Raw genomic sequence first — 16206 nt, forward strand, 5'->3', positions numbered from 1 at the left:
TTCCTCTGTTTATAAGAAAACATTGGGTAAGAGGTATCAGTTTGGCAGTAGTTAAAATATCAGGTCCGTGCTGGACTGGCATCATCTCCGTTTTTGCACAATCAACATAGTTTTGGAGTCAGTGGACAGTGGTTCTCAGAGGAAACAATGCATCAGTGCCAGGTTGCAGAGAGGCAGTGGGTTTCACTCGTCCCCGCAGGGATTATTGGGTTCAATCTGCAGACACTCAAAACTGCTGCTCCAACAGAATTTCATCCTCCCAAAGCCTCGGCTCGGCCTGCATGAATAACCAAACACTCCCTCTCTCAGCATGCTGTTAGAAACGCGACCGGGCATGGGAATTCAGAGACTTCCGAAAAACAGGGCGAATGAGACTTAACATTTCAATAATGGTAAAATCGCATGCATCAGTTTAACTGCAAGTAAATACTTAGACTTTGAGGCAGTTTGGGTCTTTTACTGATTTTAATAATGCTTAATAGATGTTTTTGGCAGTGGGTAAATTGCTTTGTTGAGATGACAACAAGAACAAACAATTCTTCTTAACATTTTGCTTCAATTAATTCCACTTGTAGTTAGTTATGATTGTAAATAGCACCGATTTGGGTTTCCTTAGAACAAAATTAGAACTCAAGAAAGCACTTTTTTACATTTAAGAATTTTACAAAGCTGCCATTTTTTATCATCATATTTGGGGGTCTGTGACATTAAAATGTTTGAAAACCCGTGAACTAATGCGAGACTTTTCTTCTTTGCTTGCTAATGGTCCGTTTCTCCAGTGCATTGGCGAGAAGGGTGATATTATGTCTGATTAGGCTGTCACCCAGGGGTGTTAGCGTTGAGTTTTCCCATAAGACACATCTGCTGTCTCGCTAATGGCTTGCTAATCCTTCTCAAGCTTGAGAGTCATGCCTTGCTGCCACTGCATCTGGAGGCTGGTAACACTTCCGTGTACAAACTGTAGGTTTCCTTTTGCTCTGACAACAAATTGCATCCTGCCTTCCCACTTATCTGTGATTTCTGCCTGCCAGAGTGTGTTCGCTTCTCAGCAGTGGCTGCGCTGGGCTATATTGAGCGACTCCTCTCTGTGGAACAAGGAGCAGGTGGCGGGCGGAGTCCAGATCTCAAGTCGTACATGGAGTAAGAGCTTCATTGGACAAGAAAAACACTGAAGATGCTGATGTCGGGGAAGGATTTGGCCGATTGTCATGGGAAAATCATATTATTAGAAGGTTTAGCAAGACCTCTCTGTGCCGTCGAGCTTCCCAGTGCTATATGAATGTGAGTTTGTGGACACGCTTCTCACCGCATTGCTCCAGCTGTTAAGTCAGCGTGTGCGGTTGCTCCAAGCCTTTGGTTGCAAACAGAAAACTTTGTGCCAGCGTCTGCGTGGTTGGATGTAAAAGCATAAGAAGATGCCTGCTATTCTAGTTGCCTCCAAGATGAAGTCGGGATTGCCCAAACCTGTGCATGGCACCGCTCTACCAATTCCAACCAGGGTAGCTACCCACCAGAAGCCTGTGCAGCCCAGCCTCATCCCCCTGAAGTCTCCCATCTACAGGCAGCAAAGTCAAAGCAGTGCGACTTTACAGAAAAATTACCAGACCGCCAAAGAAACATCAGAAGATCCTCAGGTTGGAATACTGATGCTTAATTTGTATGTGGCTTTGTGGTTGCATTGATTCTTGTTCTATTAGGTGATCTTCCTTGGATAGTTTGATTCCACACAGACAGTGAAATAAAAAATAATAAAAAATAGTAATTAATTAAGTTTTTTTCATCTTCATGGTACCATAGATTGACCACATCAAAAATATTATCTACTATTGTAATATCTACTATTATAGTTGTGACTTTTTTTTTTATCTCAGAATATCTCAGAATTGCAACCTTGTAATTATGAATTTATATCTTGCTTAGAGACTTTGTTTCTCATAATTGCAGATTTATATCTTGCAGTGTGACTGTATCCCACCATTGTGACTTTTTCTTTTACTTGCCACTTTATATCTTGCAGTGGAAGTTTGTTTCTCATAATTGCAACTTTATTTCTTAGAATGAGACTATATCTCACAATAATTACTTTGTTTCTCGTAATTGTGATGTTATATCTCGCAATTGTGACTTTTTCTTATACTTGCAACTTTATTTCTTAGAATGAGACTATATCTCACAATAACATTTTTTTTTTTCTCGTAATTGTGATATTATATCTCGTAACTGCGACTTTTTCTTATACTTGCAACTTTGTCTTAGAATGAGACTATATCTCACAATAACGACTTTGTTTTTCGTAATTGCGATGTTATATCTCACAATTGCAACTTTTTCTTATACTTGCAACTTTATATTTTGCAATAAGACTGTATCTCACAATTAGACTTTGTTTCTCGTAATTGTGACTATACCTCAAATTTGCGATCATTACTCATTCTTGCAATGTGACTATATGTAACAATTACAACTTTTTCTCATAATTGTGACTTTATATCTCACAAATGCGATCGTTTCTTATACTTGTGACTATATCTTGCAATGTGACTATATATCACAATTATGAGTTTTTCTCGTAATTTCAACTATCACAATTGCGACATTTTCTTATAATTGCAACATGCAATGTGACTTTGTTTCTCATAATTTGAACTTTATATTCTCGCAATGTGATTATATCTTACATTTGTGACTTTTTCTCATAATTGCGACTTTATATCTTGCTCTGTGATTTTGTCTCATGTAATTGTGACTTTATATCTCACAATATTATCTCAATTTTATCTCAAAATTGCAACTTCATTTCTCATACTTGCAATGTTCTATCTTAAAACAACAGATTTGTTTATCATATTTCACAATTGCAGCATTAAATCTCACAATAAGACTTATTTCTAAGAGTACAGACTTTATCTCATAACTGCAACTTTATTTCTCACAATATGAGTAGTTCTCATGGTGTTACTTGATATCTCACAGCTTCTTCTGTTTTTCGTAGTTGTGACTTTAAATCTCACAATGTAACAAATTAACAATTATTTACTTCTTTTTTAATCTATAGCATGATGAAATTCAAACTTTTTAGAGCTTGGTTACGGGTTGTGCCCATATTCCACAGTGACTTGATCTGCAACAACTGTAGGGATGATGTAGGTACCACTACGCCACAATATGCGTGTCAGTTGTATTCATGTTTTAGAAACAGTTTCACTTCGGCCACATTACCACCATTGTAGCTGCTGTTTGTAGAGCTCCCCACTGAAAGCTCATGTGTTTATACATTTACGCGTTAAAAATATTATGCTTTATAAGAATAGCTCCTGCTGACCTGGTCAGAGTAAATCGTCGGGGAAAATCACAATGTTCTTCCTTTGGTCAATGGCAGCGGTGTGTAAGTTCATGTCTGTGTGTGTGTGTGTGTGTACATGTGTTTATATATCTTCATACGTTCAGTAGAGCCTTAAAGGCAGTGAAGAGCCAAGTTCTTCATGTGGCAGGCTAGAATGAAAAGCTCAGCCAGTTGGCCTGTAATTACAGCACACACGCACACATAGACACGGTCATGGAGGTTTTACTACAGTGCTCTATTAGTAGCGGTGAGCCGCACTGCTGGTGGGCATTTGGCCATATGGACACCACACACACCAGTCCGAGAGGCCAATAGTGGGCACCCTTCAGCAAACACTGCTGCTAATATACTACTATGCCTTTACACTGCACCTCTGTCCCCCTTTCTTCTGGCCAGGAAGCTGGAAAATGCTGGAAAATGGCACAAAATGTGTTTTGGGACTGTGCTGGTGTAAGGATTAGGTTACCGTTTCAGACACAGTTGACTGCCTTGTAAAACAACGTGATGATTGCAGTTACTAGTTTGTTAAATATCTGCTTTTTGTGTTTGGAAATTATTGAAATGACCAAAAAAAAAGATGAGGAATGGAAAGTCCATTGCACAAGTTTAGGGACTGCTTTTTGCTCTCTAAATTGTCCTACACAAATTTAATTGCTTATTTTTGTTGAATTGATCTTGAAACTTAAATGGAAATGGAGTGTGGCAGGCTTGCTCAGTTTTACAAAAATCGCTTTGGTAGTACCATAGTTTGGTTTAGTGATTTGGTGTTAATTTACCATGGTACTTTGATTTAGTACTTAATAATTACTGTAATCATACAGAAATTTTGTATTTACATGGTCCTCTAAGTTTTGTGATACTTTAAATGGCATTAGCATGGTAAATGTGTAACAAAACCATGGTATTTTTTGGAAGTATCTTTTTTAGCAGTACTGTTACTTTTAAATAAAACTATTAAAAACTGGTTTCAGTAATTGAAATAAAGCTAAAATAAAATGTAAATATTAGATGGAAAACTTAAATAAAAAAACATATTTAAAAAAAAAATTAAATTAAAAATGGTAAAAAATAAAACAAAAATTCAAGAAACTTAAATAAGTCAGTTCAAAATATAAGTAAAGTTAAATAGAATTATTTTTAAAAAGTATAAAAATGACAAAAGCACAAAATTAATTAAAATTAATTAAAATGAATTTATTGCTAAAAATGAAAGATTTGTCAAAATATGAATAATTACTATAATAATTTATAAATAATACTAATATATAACTGATACTATGTTTTTTAGTTTCTGAAAAATCCTTATAAGAATAGATTAAGTATTAACCTGATACTTTATCAATACACTTTTCAAGTTATAAAAATGACTGGCAGGTCTTTAAGACCCCAAACAGAACATGATGGATATAAAAGCTAATGTGCTCTGGTCTGTTAAATGTGCTATATTTGTTTTAATGTTATAACGTTAGCCACGTAATGCTTGTTCATGTTAACATTAAACCTGGTTACGCATAGCTCTTACCCTATGTTTTTATTATTTGAGATTATTATTCCCACATGCTGTCCACCGCAGCCTAGAGGTTAGGGTTTGTTTACAGCGAATGGGTGGATCAGTTCTCCAGGCTCTGTGGGCAGAAATACAAACAGCCCCCTGCAGAACTCACAAGGAGTCTCTGTATTAAAACCAGCAGTGGCTCCAGTTTTAAATGGCCCATGTTTGACTCTGATCTGCATCATGTGCAGTCACACCAGTTCTTATTATATGTATGTCCCATTTAGACCCATTTAGACATAACAAGACCAGCAACAAAACACCCACAACCCCTTATTTCAGACCTCTGTACTAGTGGTAGTCAGAGACTAGGCCTTTTGAGACCGTGCTGCCTCCCAATGCTCAATTTGTGTAGCTGCATGACAGTTATGGAAAAAATCAGGTATGTTTGGAATGGCATAGTACTATAGTACACATGCTAATTTTGCTGTATATATACCATGCATAGCGTTTTGTATGCATAAAATACTCAATTCATTCTGTATTAACAAAAACACACTGCATGGAATATTGTCACAAACTGCAATGTGCTTAACATTTTTGAGAGTGGTTTTTGTCATCTTTGTCCTGTCTTATTTTTTGGTCAAACTGCCATTTTTCTTTAATTTATAATTTTTGAAAACATTTTTTTTTAAAATATTTTTAAAATATTTATTCATATAACAACAACAATTGTAATATTTGTTGAGACTTCATATTTATTTAAATAAAATAAATTTTATTTAGTTTAAATAACAGAAATGGCATTGTTTGAATTTGTATATATTTCATTAAAAATATTTATTCAATTAAAAAAACTGAAATAAATGTAGCATTTTATCAGATATTATAATTTGTGTATATTTGTAAAAACTATTTAACATATTTATTCTTCTACTTATTATTATTATTATTATTATTATTTGCAGATTTGTGAAATATTTTTAATCCAAAAATATTTGGATTAAATGGACTATAGTATATACCGTGCATTATGAAGTATTAAATTATAATTTGCACTTTTTGTCTGAATTTTTCAGCTATAACCATTTAAAAAAATAATATGTACAGTCTGGTATTCCAGACTTTATTGACAGCCTGCTTATATTAATTTTCCTGAACATATCCCTGTCCACACTCTAATATTTAAATGGTAGCTTATGGACCACAATGTGGCATTTGTCTTTCATTTATGTAAAATCTGAACCCAGAGTTAGATGTTTAGTGCCTTTTCCTCATTCGGTCTCTTTTTCTTTGAATGAATAGATTTATACAGATTGGGCCAACCACTACCTAGCCAAGTCCGGACACACACGCCTGATTAAAGACCTCCAACAGGATGTTGCCGATGGCGTTTTGTTGGCAGAAATCATTCAGGTTGTAGGTAAGATTAAAGATATAAAAAATAATTTTCCATAATTCAACAACCCCCCCCCCCCCCCCCCCTTCTTCCTTAAGAAAAAAATTAATACATCAAACCTACAATTATCCTCCACCGTACCGGTAATTCTGACCATTATGAGGAGGTAGAGGAGGAGGACTGGGAAAGAAATGGACACACATGAGCATCAAAAAAAACTCACCACCTTTATTATTTTGAATGTGTTTTGAAGCTATTTTATGAGATCAGTTTCTGAAAAGGGGCAATTTATAGATGGTTTATGAGGCAACAAACTGAGTTGTTAACATTTTATTAAGCTGAAATAAAATAAACATTTGCCAGAGGAGGATTCCTGTCCATACAAAAGCTTGACGACCACACCAAGTCGAAAATGTTTTCATAAAACCAAAAGCTATAAAATGGTGTTACTTTAATTCAGTGCCATTCCTTTTTTCATCTTTCCTTTCAGCAAATGAGAAGATTGCCGATATCAACGGATTCCCAGAGAGTCGCTCTCAAATGGTAAGACTCAAAATGCATGTTGGGAAAAGAAACAAACCACAGATTGTCAAACTCCAAAAAGGACAGAAAAAGCAGCATAAATGTAGTCCATACGGCATGTGCTCTATATTACAAGGTTTTGTTCTGAAATTTAATCCTACTGTCATATTTGATATGCAAATGTCTAAATTATCAACATGATCAAAACTGATGGTGATCAAAAAGACTGTTGGACAAAATCTACTACAATCTTTCTGTCATCTGATTAATAGTTTATACTTCTTAGCAAGTGAAAGGCATTTCAGTTCAATTCCCAGAACGTCCTCCTTCAGTGAAATCTTCACTTATTTTTTATGAAGTAAACATAAAAATAACTGTTATATTGTTAGTAATATTTCAAGATGAACACTTTCTGGACTGAATCCACTGCTTTAAAAATCATCTTATTAAGACATTATTGGAAGATACAGAGTGGCAACTGTTATTTATGTGCATTTTATGCAAGTAATCTGCTATACAGTTATACTTTTCAAGCTATCAGAAGTTCTTACTTTTTGGCCATATAAATAACAACATCTGCACCAAATTGCTTTTTTTTCTCAGTTTGGACCTCTGTTTTTTTCCTTCTTTAATATGAGTTCCATATTTTCCTATATCATGCTTTATGAGTCTATCAAATTTGATACTCAACAAAAAACGCATACAGAATTCTTTTTTTTATTATTTGTCATAAGGTTCGAAAAATTTTTTTTTAGATTTTTCAGACTATTATTTCATATGTCAGGCTATACAGTAAGTTCCTGTTCACTCAAAATATTCCATTTATGTGATGGAAGATTTATAATGATGACAGTGTTCATTTTCGGGTGAACTGTCTCTTTAAGAAACAACCTCAGGGAGGACAATGTCAGGTCTTGTTGACCTCAAAACCCTGGTGTTAACCAGCTTGCTATAGTCTGTCGTCTCGCCAGTGGTCAGGATATACATTGTAATGTCACAGGAACACAGCAGGACAGACCCACAGGGTTGTAAACCACAAATCTACCCTATTGAGCGCCATCTGTTGGGTTATATGCCCTGTACACCTGAATATAGTGTACAAACCAGCACATTTCCAGAGTCGCAATTTAAAAATGGGTTATTAGGCTTGATTTCAGACAGCAAGCTCTTAATGTATGTCCATGTTTTTCTCTTAAACAGATTGGGAACATTGATGCCTGTCTGGGCTTCCTGGCTGCTAAAGGGGTGAATATAAAGGGACTTTGCGCTGAAGGTGAGCTGACTCTTAACTAAACCAGTGCTCATTAATATTTGAAACAATATGTCAGCAAGATTCTTTTCTTTTTCTGACAAACTAGAGATCCGCAATGGCAATCTGAAGGCCATTTTAGGCCTGTTCTTCACTCTGTCACGTTTCCGGCAGCAGCAGCAGACTTTGAAACAGGCCTCCAGCAATGTTCAGCTGCTCCAGTACAACCAGGCCCACCGATGCTCCAGTCCTGCCCTGCCTCCTCACACTCCTCCCTGTAGCTCTCCCTGTCCTTCTCCCATTCATCAACACTACACCTCCTCCTCATGTGCACAGAAACCACAGACAGACCTGCAGTCCAGGTATTATTCTCCAACTCATATCCTGGGTAGCTTTTTCATAGCTTTTTTCATAGACTCCATAGCAGCTGGACTAAGATATCAGTAATCAACTTTAAATCATTTGGATGGAGGAAAATGCATTAAATGTATTTATTTATTTATCTATCTTTTTATTTATTTATCTATTTTATTTTTTTTATTTCATTTTATTTGATTTATTTTAGTACGTAAAGTGGCCAACATGTTACATTTTTAAAATCATTAAAATTCTGATTTTGAGACTTTTTTGCGTAAATTGCAATTTTGTGTAAACTACCCTTTATAGCTTTAACCTTTTACACGCTCAACATTTCTAAAAAGTAACCTTTCATTTCCATTTCTAACTTCCCAGTTCTATTATTTTCAGTGTTGTTTTAGTATTATTTTGTAATAGCTATTATAATATTTATTAATATTTTTAATTGGCTTTTATTTTTGCATTTTATCTGTGCTTTTGTCATTTTTATTTTAATTAAGTTTTAAGTTTTTAATCTGATATTTATATTTCATTTTATACTTTATCAGCTTTATTTCAATTAACAAAAATATTTTTTAGCAGTTTTAATTTCAGTTAACAGTAGCAACACTGGTTATTTCTTAACACTTAACACTTCTTTTCTGTCCATTCTGTCATTTTTTCTTTCTCTTTTGTTTTTCCTCGATCTTGAAGTCATACCTCAAAAGGCTCCAATCAGAAAAAAGCTGTCAAACTCTCAGTTGCTCTGATAAAGAACTCTAGGTCAGCTTTCCACATTTCTATATCACACCATGCCTGATTTACATCTCCTTGTATTCCCAGTATATTACTACACAACATCACCATCTACTGGTGATCTTGTGATTCCACTCAATCCAATCTTGTGTCATCAGGGCCAAAAAAGCATGTGAATCCCTTCAATAGTCATTTTGTTCTCGTTCATATGATCAGATGTGGATTTTATATAAAGGTCACTGAGGTTTGTTTATATAATTGGCACTCCAGTCTTGTGTTTTTGCAGCATAAATAGTTATTGTTTAAAGAGAAAGGATGAGCTTGTTCTGACTGAACTCTTTGTCAGGCTTCCGAGCCCCTCAGTGAGGGCGGGTGGAGAGAGTAAACCTCGAACCTCAAACACCAACAGACGCAGCCAAAGCTTCAACCAATGTGACCGATTAAAGCCGTCCATCTCTGCCTGCGCTCATGAAAGAGGTGAGTTAATCGCATTCATTTACACAATCTGAAATGATCCATGTGGGTTATGTAAGAGTATGTAAGCACTTGTTTGATAAAAGCTGTTATTAAATGTGTATATTTGTTACAAGAATCTTGAAATGACCTCTCTTGCTCAATAGCACAATGAATAGCACAAAAAGTCTCTTGCTCAATAGCACAATGAATTACTCATTGATGGATTCAAACCTATAACCTTTCTCCCAGATCTTTAACCACTATGCCACGACACCCATGGAATTATAATGCTTACATGTGAAAAATTGTAGAGATTTATCTGACTTTTCCTTGCTCAAATTGGTTAAAAAAAAACTAAATCTCAGAAAATACAATTTATGTTTAAGAAAATAAAACTGGTATTTTTAAAATGTAAATATATTATTTAAAACCTATATTTTTTATTTATTTTTTAAATATGTAAATGCTTAGAAAAAAGCATACAAATGAAATGGACATGGACTTGATGGTCAAAAAGGCCCATAAAGAACCATAAAAGTACCATGAAGACAACAGGATAGTTATATTTATTTTTTTAACCATCTGTTATTGGACATTTTTCAACAACATTTTGACCCAAATTTGTCAGTATATTCATTAGAACATTTTTCTTGCGCAGAACGAGTGATCTAAACCATCCGCCCTCGATTTGTTCAGTCTCTGAGTTGGGTAACTGCTCATAGCGTTCACAGTTTTATGATTGTGTAATTGCATGCTGTGTTGTTGACACATTTTTGGCCCACTGTTGTTTCATTATGGCAGGCTCGGTTTACTTCAGCATTGAGTTATTTAGGGTGATAACCCCTCTAACATGTCACATAGTTGAGTGACTGAGAATATGTGGATTTTTGTATTCAAACCGAAGTCATAAAACCAAATAAAGTAATTTTCCCTGTTTGCACATGCAAGATGTACATGTCTGTGTGTGGTTTGTATGGACTCTCAGCTGCACACTGCTGGCTGTGGTATGAAGATGATGATGATGATGATGAGAGGTGTTTACTGCTCACTGATTCAGCTCTAATTAGTGTACTTGTGGCAAGACCAGAAGATGAAGCAGAGAAAGAAAAGTCAGTGATCATGGCAAAACTTTATACAGTGAGATTGAGCAGTTAGGAAGACATGCAAGGGAGATGAGACTGTTAGGAATTTTGCTCAGACTGCCTGTAAGGTAAGCAATGCTAAACTGAGTTTTTATGCAACAGACTGGTAAATAACTTCATAATTAAATAATACATACAAGGGAAACAACCATTTATGCAGCACAGGGAAATAGCATTGATTTTCCACTCATGAAATTAGGGAAATATTGAATGAGGTCATTGAACAGAACAGAACAGAGTTTGGTATATTATTTTAATATAATATGTAATGTACGCATGAAAAATAGCTTTAATGATTGTTAGTCACATGAACAACTGTGCCTTGGAAATTATGTTTGTATTTAATAAACAATTTCTTCACAGTCCCAAATATCAAGAAATGCTTCACAGCCAGTCTCCTTTTTTAAACAGTATGGATTTATTTTATTATCAAAAATAAATATAATACATCACATCACATACTTCAGATGTTTCTCTTCATAGTTCATGCTTCTTTTTCTCTGCACTTCATCCAGTACGCTTTCATGTTTTCAAACTCCCACGGGCATCACACTTGCTGATGTCTATGTGCAACAGCTTGACTGCACTTGTTAGCCTTTGAAAGATTTGACCCACTTTCTCTGTGCTTTAGTGGCTGTTTGACCTCCCTACTTGGCCAGTTGCCTGTTACAGTTAAATGTCCAAAAAGTTACCTAAAGCAGTTAAAATATATAAATATTTATTAATTTTTGGCCTGTCTTAAAGGGGTAGTTCACCCAAAACTGAAAATTCTGTCATTAAATACTCACACTCATGGCGTTCCAAACCCGTAAGACCTTTGTTCATCTTCAGAACGCAATTTAAGATATTTTTGATGAAATCTGAGAGCTTTCTGAAGCTGCACAGCAACACAACTACCACGTTCTCGTGAATGCACAGCAAGGACTGACACGGAAGAGAAGAAATTGTTGAATAAAGTCATTATTTTTGTTTTCTTTGCACACAAAGTATTCTTGTGGCTTCATAAAATTAGGATTGAACCACTGATGTCACATGGACTGTTTTAACGATGTCCTTACTACCTTTCTGGGCCTTGAACTTGGTTGTTACATTGCTGTCTATGCAGGGTCAGAAAGCTCTCGGATTTCATGAAAAATATCTTAAAATGTGTTCTGAAAATGAACGAAGGTCTTATGGGTTTGGAACAAAATTGAGGGTGAGTAATAAATCACAGAATTTTCATTTTTGGGCTGAATTATCACTTTAAACATTACACAATTTACATATATATATATATATATATATATATATATATATATATATATATATATATATATATATATATAAAAAATTAACTTTTTTACAATTTACAGATTAATTTTACATTATATAATATTTGGAATATTTTTGCAAACCTTCAAAATAATATTTGAACAATTCTGTCATTAAATAAAAATACTATTTGTTTAGATTAAGTACACTTTCAGAAACCTCAAAGAGAAATGGAAATTAGAGATGCTTGGTCTTCACCAATATGGATGTGCACATGAGGAATTCTTTTTAGCATATTTTGCAAAGCACATGTACGGTTGTGATGAAGACCTTCTAAAATGTTATTTCATCTTGAATTTGCAGAGAAAACCACACCATCACCCATAATGGTTGATCATGGATCAATCAGCTCTTCTATTCCTCCACCCAGCTGCACCAGCACCTCTAAACCCTGGAGAAGCAAGTCGCTCAGTGCAAAACACACTGCTACATCCTCCATGGTCACGGTTAAACAACCACCCCCAGATTCTCTTGAGGTTCCTCCTAAGGTGATCGCCCAGAAGTCCATGCTGGAAAAGCTCAAGCTCTTCAACAGCAAAACAGGTTCCATAACCGCCACGTTTGTCAGTACAGAAGATGTCAGTGCTGTAGAACCAGAAGAAAGACAGATTTGCCCCATACACCCTGAAGCCCACCCTGGAAACCAAAGACCTGTCACTCCCAGCAGTTCTGGTAGCTCAAGTCCCAAGCTAGCACTGAAGGGCATTGCACAGTTGACGCTCGGAAGGGCTTTGGCACCCAAAATAGCCTCGGCTAAAGCAACCGAAAAAGTTAAAGAGAAGTCAAAGCCTAAAGAGAAAGACAAGCTCAAACAGCTTCCTGTTACAGAACCTGAACATCTAAAAGGAGATACCAAAACCGATGGACATGTTACACCCGAGACTAAGAAGTCTGTTCCCAAAGGAAGCAAAGCCAAATCAGCCATGAGTGGGATTCCTAAACCAAGCCAGGGAGGAAAGGCTTCAGCTGCAAATAAAACTTTAGCATCGCCCTCTTGTGGTGCAGAGGGAGAACGGTTACGGAATGGAAAGATAGGAGGTCTGTCTGTGCATAAAGGGCAGACAGACAACAGAAACTACAGCTCTACTTCTAGCTTACCAATTCCAGAGGGGAAAAGTTGCCAAGATCTCACTCTTGGTGCTCAGACCCACTCAACAGCCAGCAATATGGTCAGTGTACAACTTCCACAACTCCAGCAACAATACAACCATCCCAACACGGCCACTGTCGCTCCGTTCATGTACAGGTGACACCTTTATGATAATTTTAATGCATTATCCTGGATTCTCCATCAGGCTCTATTTGGCTCTAAACTAGCAGGTTATTCTGTCAATCTATACAGTAGGTCTCAAACAGAAATAGATAAGACTGGGCTTATGGCAGGAGTGGAGGAAAGGAGAGAACGAACAGGCCTGTGCAGCAAATCCATCCATACTTCTCTGGAGAATCTGACAGGTACTCATTCTCAACACTACAGAAAAAAATACAGTATAGACAAATTAAACTTGAGTTGTGACGGTGTTTGGGAAGCTATGTTAAAACTGAAAATAATAAAACTAGAGAACATGCAACTGAAAAAACAGCAACTAATTTTCAGTAAATGTTTCAGTGCTTCATTGTTAATCTTTTTTTTGTGATTCATAGTAAATCTGTTCAGTGATTCATAATGAATCATTACAGTATTTTAGCAATTCATTGCAAATAATAATTTCATTGTTTCATAGAAAGTAATTTTAGCGATTCAGCGAATAAATTAAGCGATTCATATAGCTGTCAAATGATTAATCGCAATTAATCTCATCAAAAATAAAAGTTTTTTTTTTACATAATATGGGTGTGTGTACTGTGTATGTATTATGTATATATTTAAGAAAAATGTTGTTTTTATATTAAATATATTTATATATAATATAAATTATATGAATATTAATATATACATGTAAATACATGCAAATATTTTCAAAATATATACTGTATGTGTTTATTTATTATATCTACATAATAAATATACACAGTACACAGACATAAAATATGTAAACTTTTATTTTGGATGCGATTAATCGCAATTAATCATTTGACAGCACTAGATTCGTACTGAATTATTTCAGTGAATCAGTAACAGTTTGAGAGTGAACAAGAAAACAAAACAGCACTCATCTACATGTAAAAGGCTATGGATGTCAAGCATGTGTGTGTGTCTGAATGTATGTGTGTGTGTGTGTGTCCTTTCTCAGTCTGTCAGAACTTTGTGTAGCGAGAAAAACTCTTCTCCACAGGGGAAGTTCCCTGGGCTGGTGTAGACATGAGAGCTGTATTCTAATTTCCCCTCTCTTTTCCATGGAGGAAATGAAAAGGCAGGACCAAAGTCACAAGAGCTTCTTTCACGAATCAATCGGCACATTCTCTGGGAAAACAACTCAGAATGTGTCAGACAGACCATTTATCCATCTTAATAGAAGCGTAGGAGAGTCAGGGACACGTTGCCACCAGAAAAAAAAAAAACAGCTCAGGACATTAGTAGCACTGTGAAGTCATCTTCTGCAACCAAGACAAGGACCTGCACCACTGGAAGCAGACCTAAATAAATCGTCTTCTCAATGGACCAAGCAGGAGGTCATTGTCAGTTGGCATCTCCTCTCAGAACAGAAGGAACAAGAGATGGTTCTTATGAGGACACCTCAGACGACAGGTTCAGAGGTGTAGACAGTTCTGGAGGACCTCCAACATCTTCTAAATGGCTGTCTGAACACACTCAACCAAGGGTTTTGAATGAAGGGAAAGTTAACACATTTAGCTGTGTATATCAGCTATATTTAAGCCAACACTCTTGTGTGTGGGATGGAATTGCTCGTGTTAATGAGGAGATCCTTCTAACCATGTTGGATATGTTTGAGAAGCATGAAAGTAAGAAGATGTGTGTGTTGGACGATTCTATCTGTTTTAACGAGTTACCCAAGAGGCTTTTAGCATGCCTAAAGTCTTAATTATCTATTTCTTGGGGCTTTTTGGCCACTTTTTATTGATAAAGACAGTAGCGAGAGGAGGAATGGACCTGCATCTTTTATATTAGCATTTGTGTTAACTTTTAGGTCACATCTCTGCAATTCTGTTCTTAACAAAGTCTTGTCTTTTTTTCTTAGCTGAAATCTGAAATTGTTGGCTTAAAGGAGAAAAATGACTGTGGAAGATGATGTTTTTGCTAAAAGGTGCTGTTGTCCCCCTTTTGGAAATTATTGGCATGTGCGTTAACTGCCAGGCTACAGCTTCAGTGAATCTGTTCTTCTCTGACTTTATTATTAACAGTGATATTTTAGGATAACTGATATACTGTTATAGTTTTTGTTGATGTTTTTTTTAATTAGATTTATTTTTATATTTTCTGTGTTAACTTTAAAGTTTGAGTAATTTTGTTGTTTTTGGAATTTTTATTAGTCTATGTAGATTTAAAGTTTTAATTTGATTTATTTTAGCACTTCAACCTTAACTAAACCAAAATGATGATAATAACACTTAGCATGACAGCAGTTAGTTTAAAAGACAGAATATAGACCTTTATGCTAATGCCTGTTAGCGCCCCTTGTGTTGAAAATGCCTACTTGAGTTGTGTTATGAACTTTCATCCCATCCAAATAAAGCCGATATCAATCCTAAATGCTGTTTTTGAATAAAACAGTTTATATTTTAAGCAGCTTGAGAGGAAGCTAGTCTGTTTTTACTCAAGTAGTGCCTAGTGAACAAAGATTTAGCATTAGCTTAAGTGAGCAGTTCTGAAAGAGGTTGTTTGTGGTTTTTACAGCCTGCAGGAATGTACTTTACCACGGCACTCATTCTTTTACACGTTTTACATCATGTGCGAATGTGTGTGAGTCTGCTCTGTACCTCCTGAGCCCCTTGTGGACCCCTCATGATCAGTAAACAGCCGTTAATCTGAGTGGCCAAATCCCCACTCACCTATGGCATACACTGTGTGTTTATTTTTAAGAAGCGGTTGGTTAACGTTACATTCGTTAACACTGGTGCAAGAAAACAAAAAGCTCTATTACAGAATGCTAGGAGATTTAACTTCACAAGCAAAAGAGGCAGAGTTAGAGCTGTGATACTAATACAGAGTTTGGAGTTGCTTCATTTACATTATCCCATGATTCTCAGGGTTTTGGCTGCATTTTTGAAGCATTTTAGGTGTGTGAATATGTGTGTTCG

The 16206-nt window shown here is 35.8% G+C and overlaps 1 protein-coding gene across 1 annotated transcript in view; it reads left to right on the forward strand.

Moving 5' to 3' along the window:
* The first annotated feature begins 1095 nt into the window (after positions 1-1095).
* LOC306868252 (neuron navigator 2-like) overlaps positions 1096-16206 on the forward strand; it is a 69061-nt gene continuing 53950 nt past the window's right edge. Inside the window, exons 1-8 of the mRNA XM_079414339.1 lie at positions 1096-1634; positions 6141-6258; positions 6725-6777; positions 7957-8029; positions 8115-8367; positions 9444-9574; positions 12310-13252; positions 13349-13461. Coding sequence (XP_079270465.1) covers positions 1416-1634; positions 6141-6258; positions 6725-6777; positions 7957-8029; positions 8115-8367; positions 9444-9574; positions 12310-13252; positions 13349-13461 — 1903 coding nt within the window. The 5' untranslated portion in view covers positions 1096-1415. The remainder of the gene's footprint in view (positions 1635-6140; positions 6259-6724; positions 6778-7956; positions 8030-8114; positions 8368-9443; positions 9575-12309; positions 13253-13348; positions 13462-16206) is intronic.

This window comes from Barbus barbus, assembly GCF_936440315.1.
Source record: "Barbus barbus genome assembly, chromosome: 50".
Classification (NCBI taxonomy): domain Eukaryota; kingdom Metazoa; phylum Chordata; class Actinopteri; order Cypriniformes; family Cyprinidae; genus Barbus; species Barbus barbus.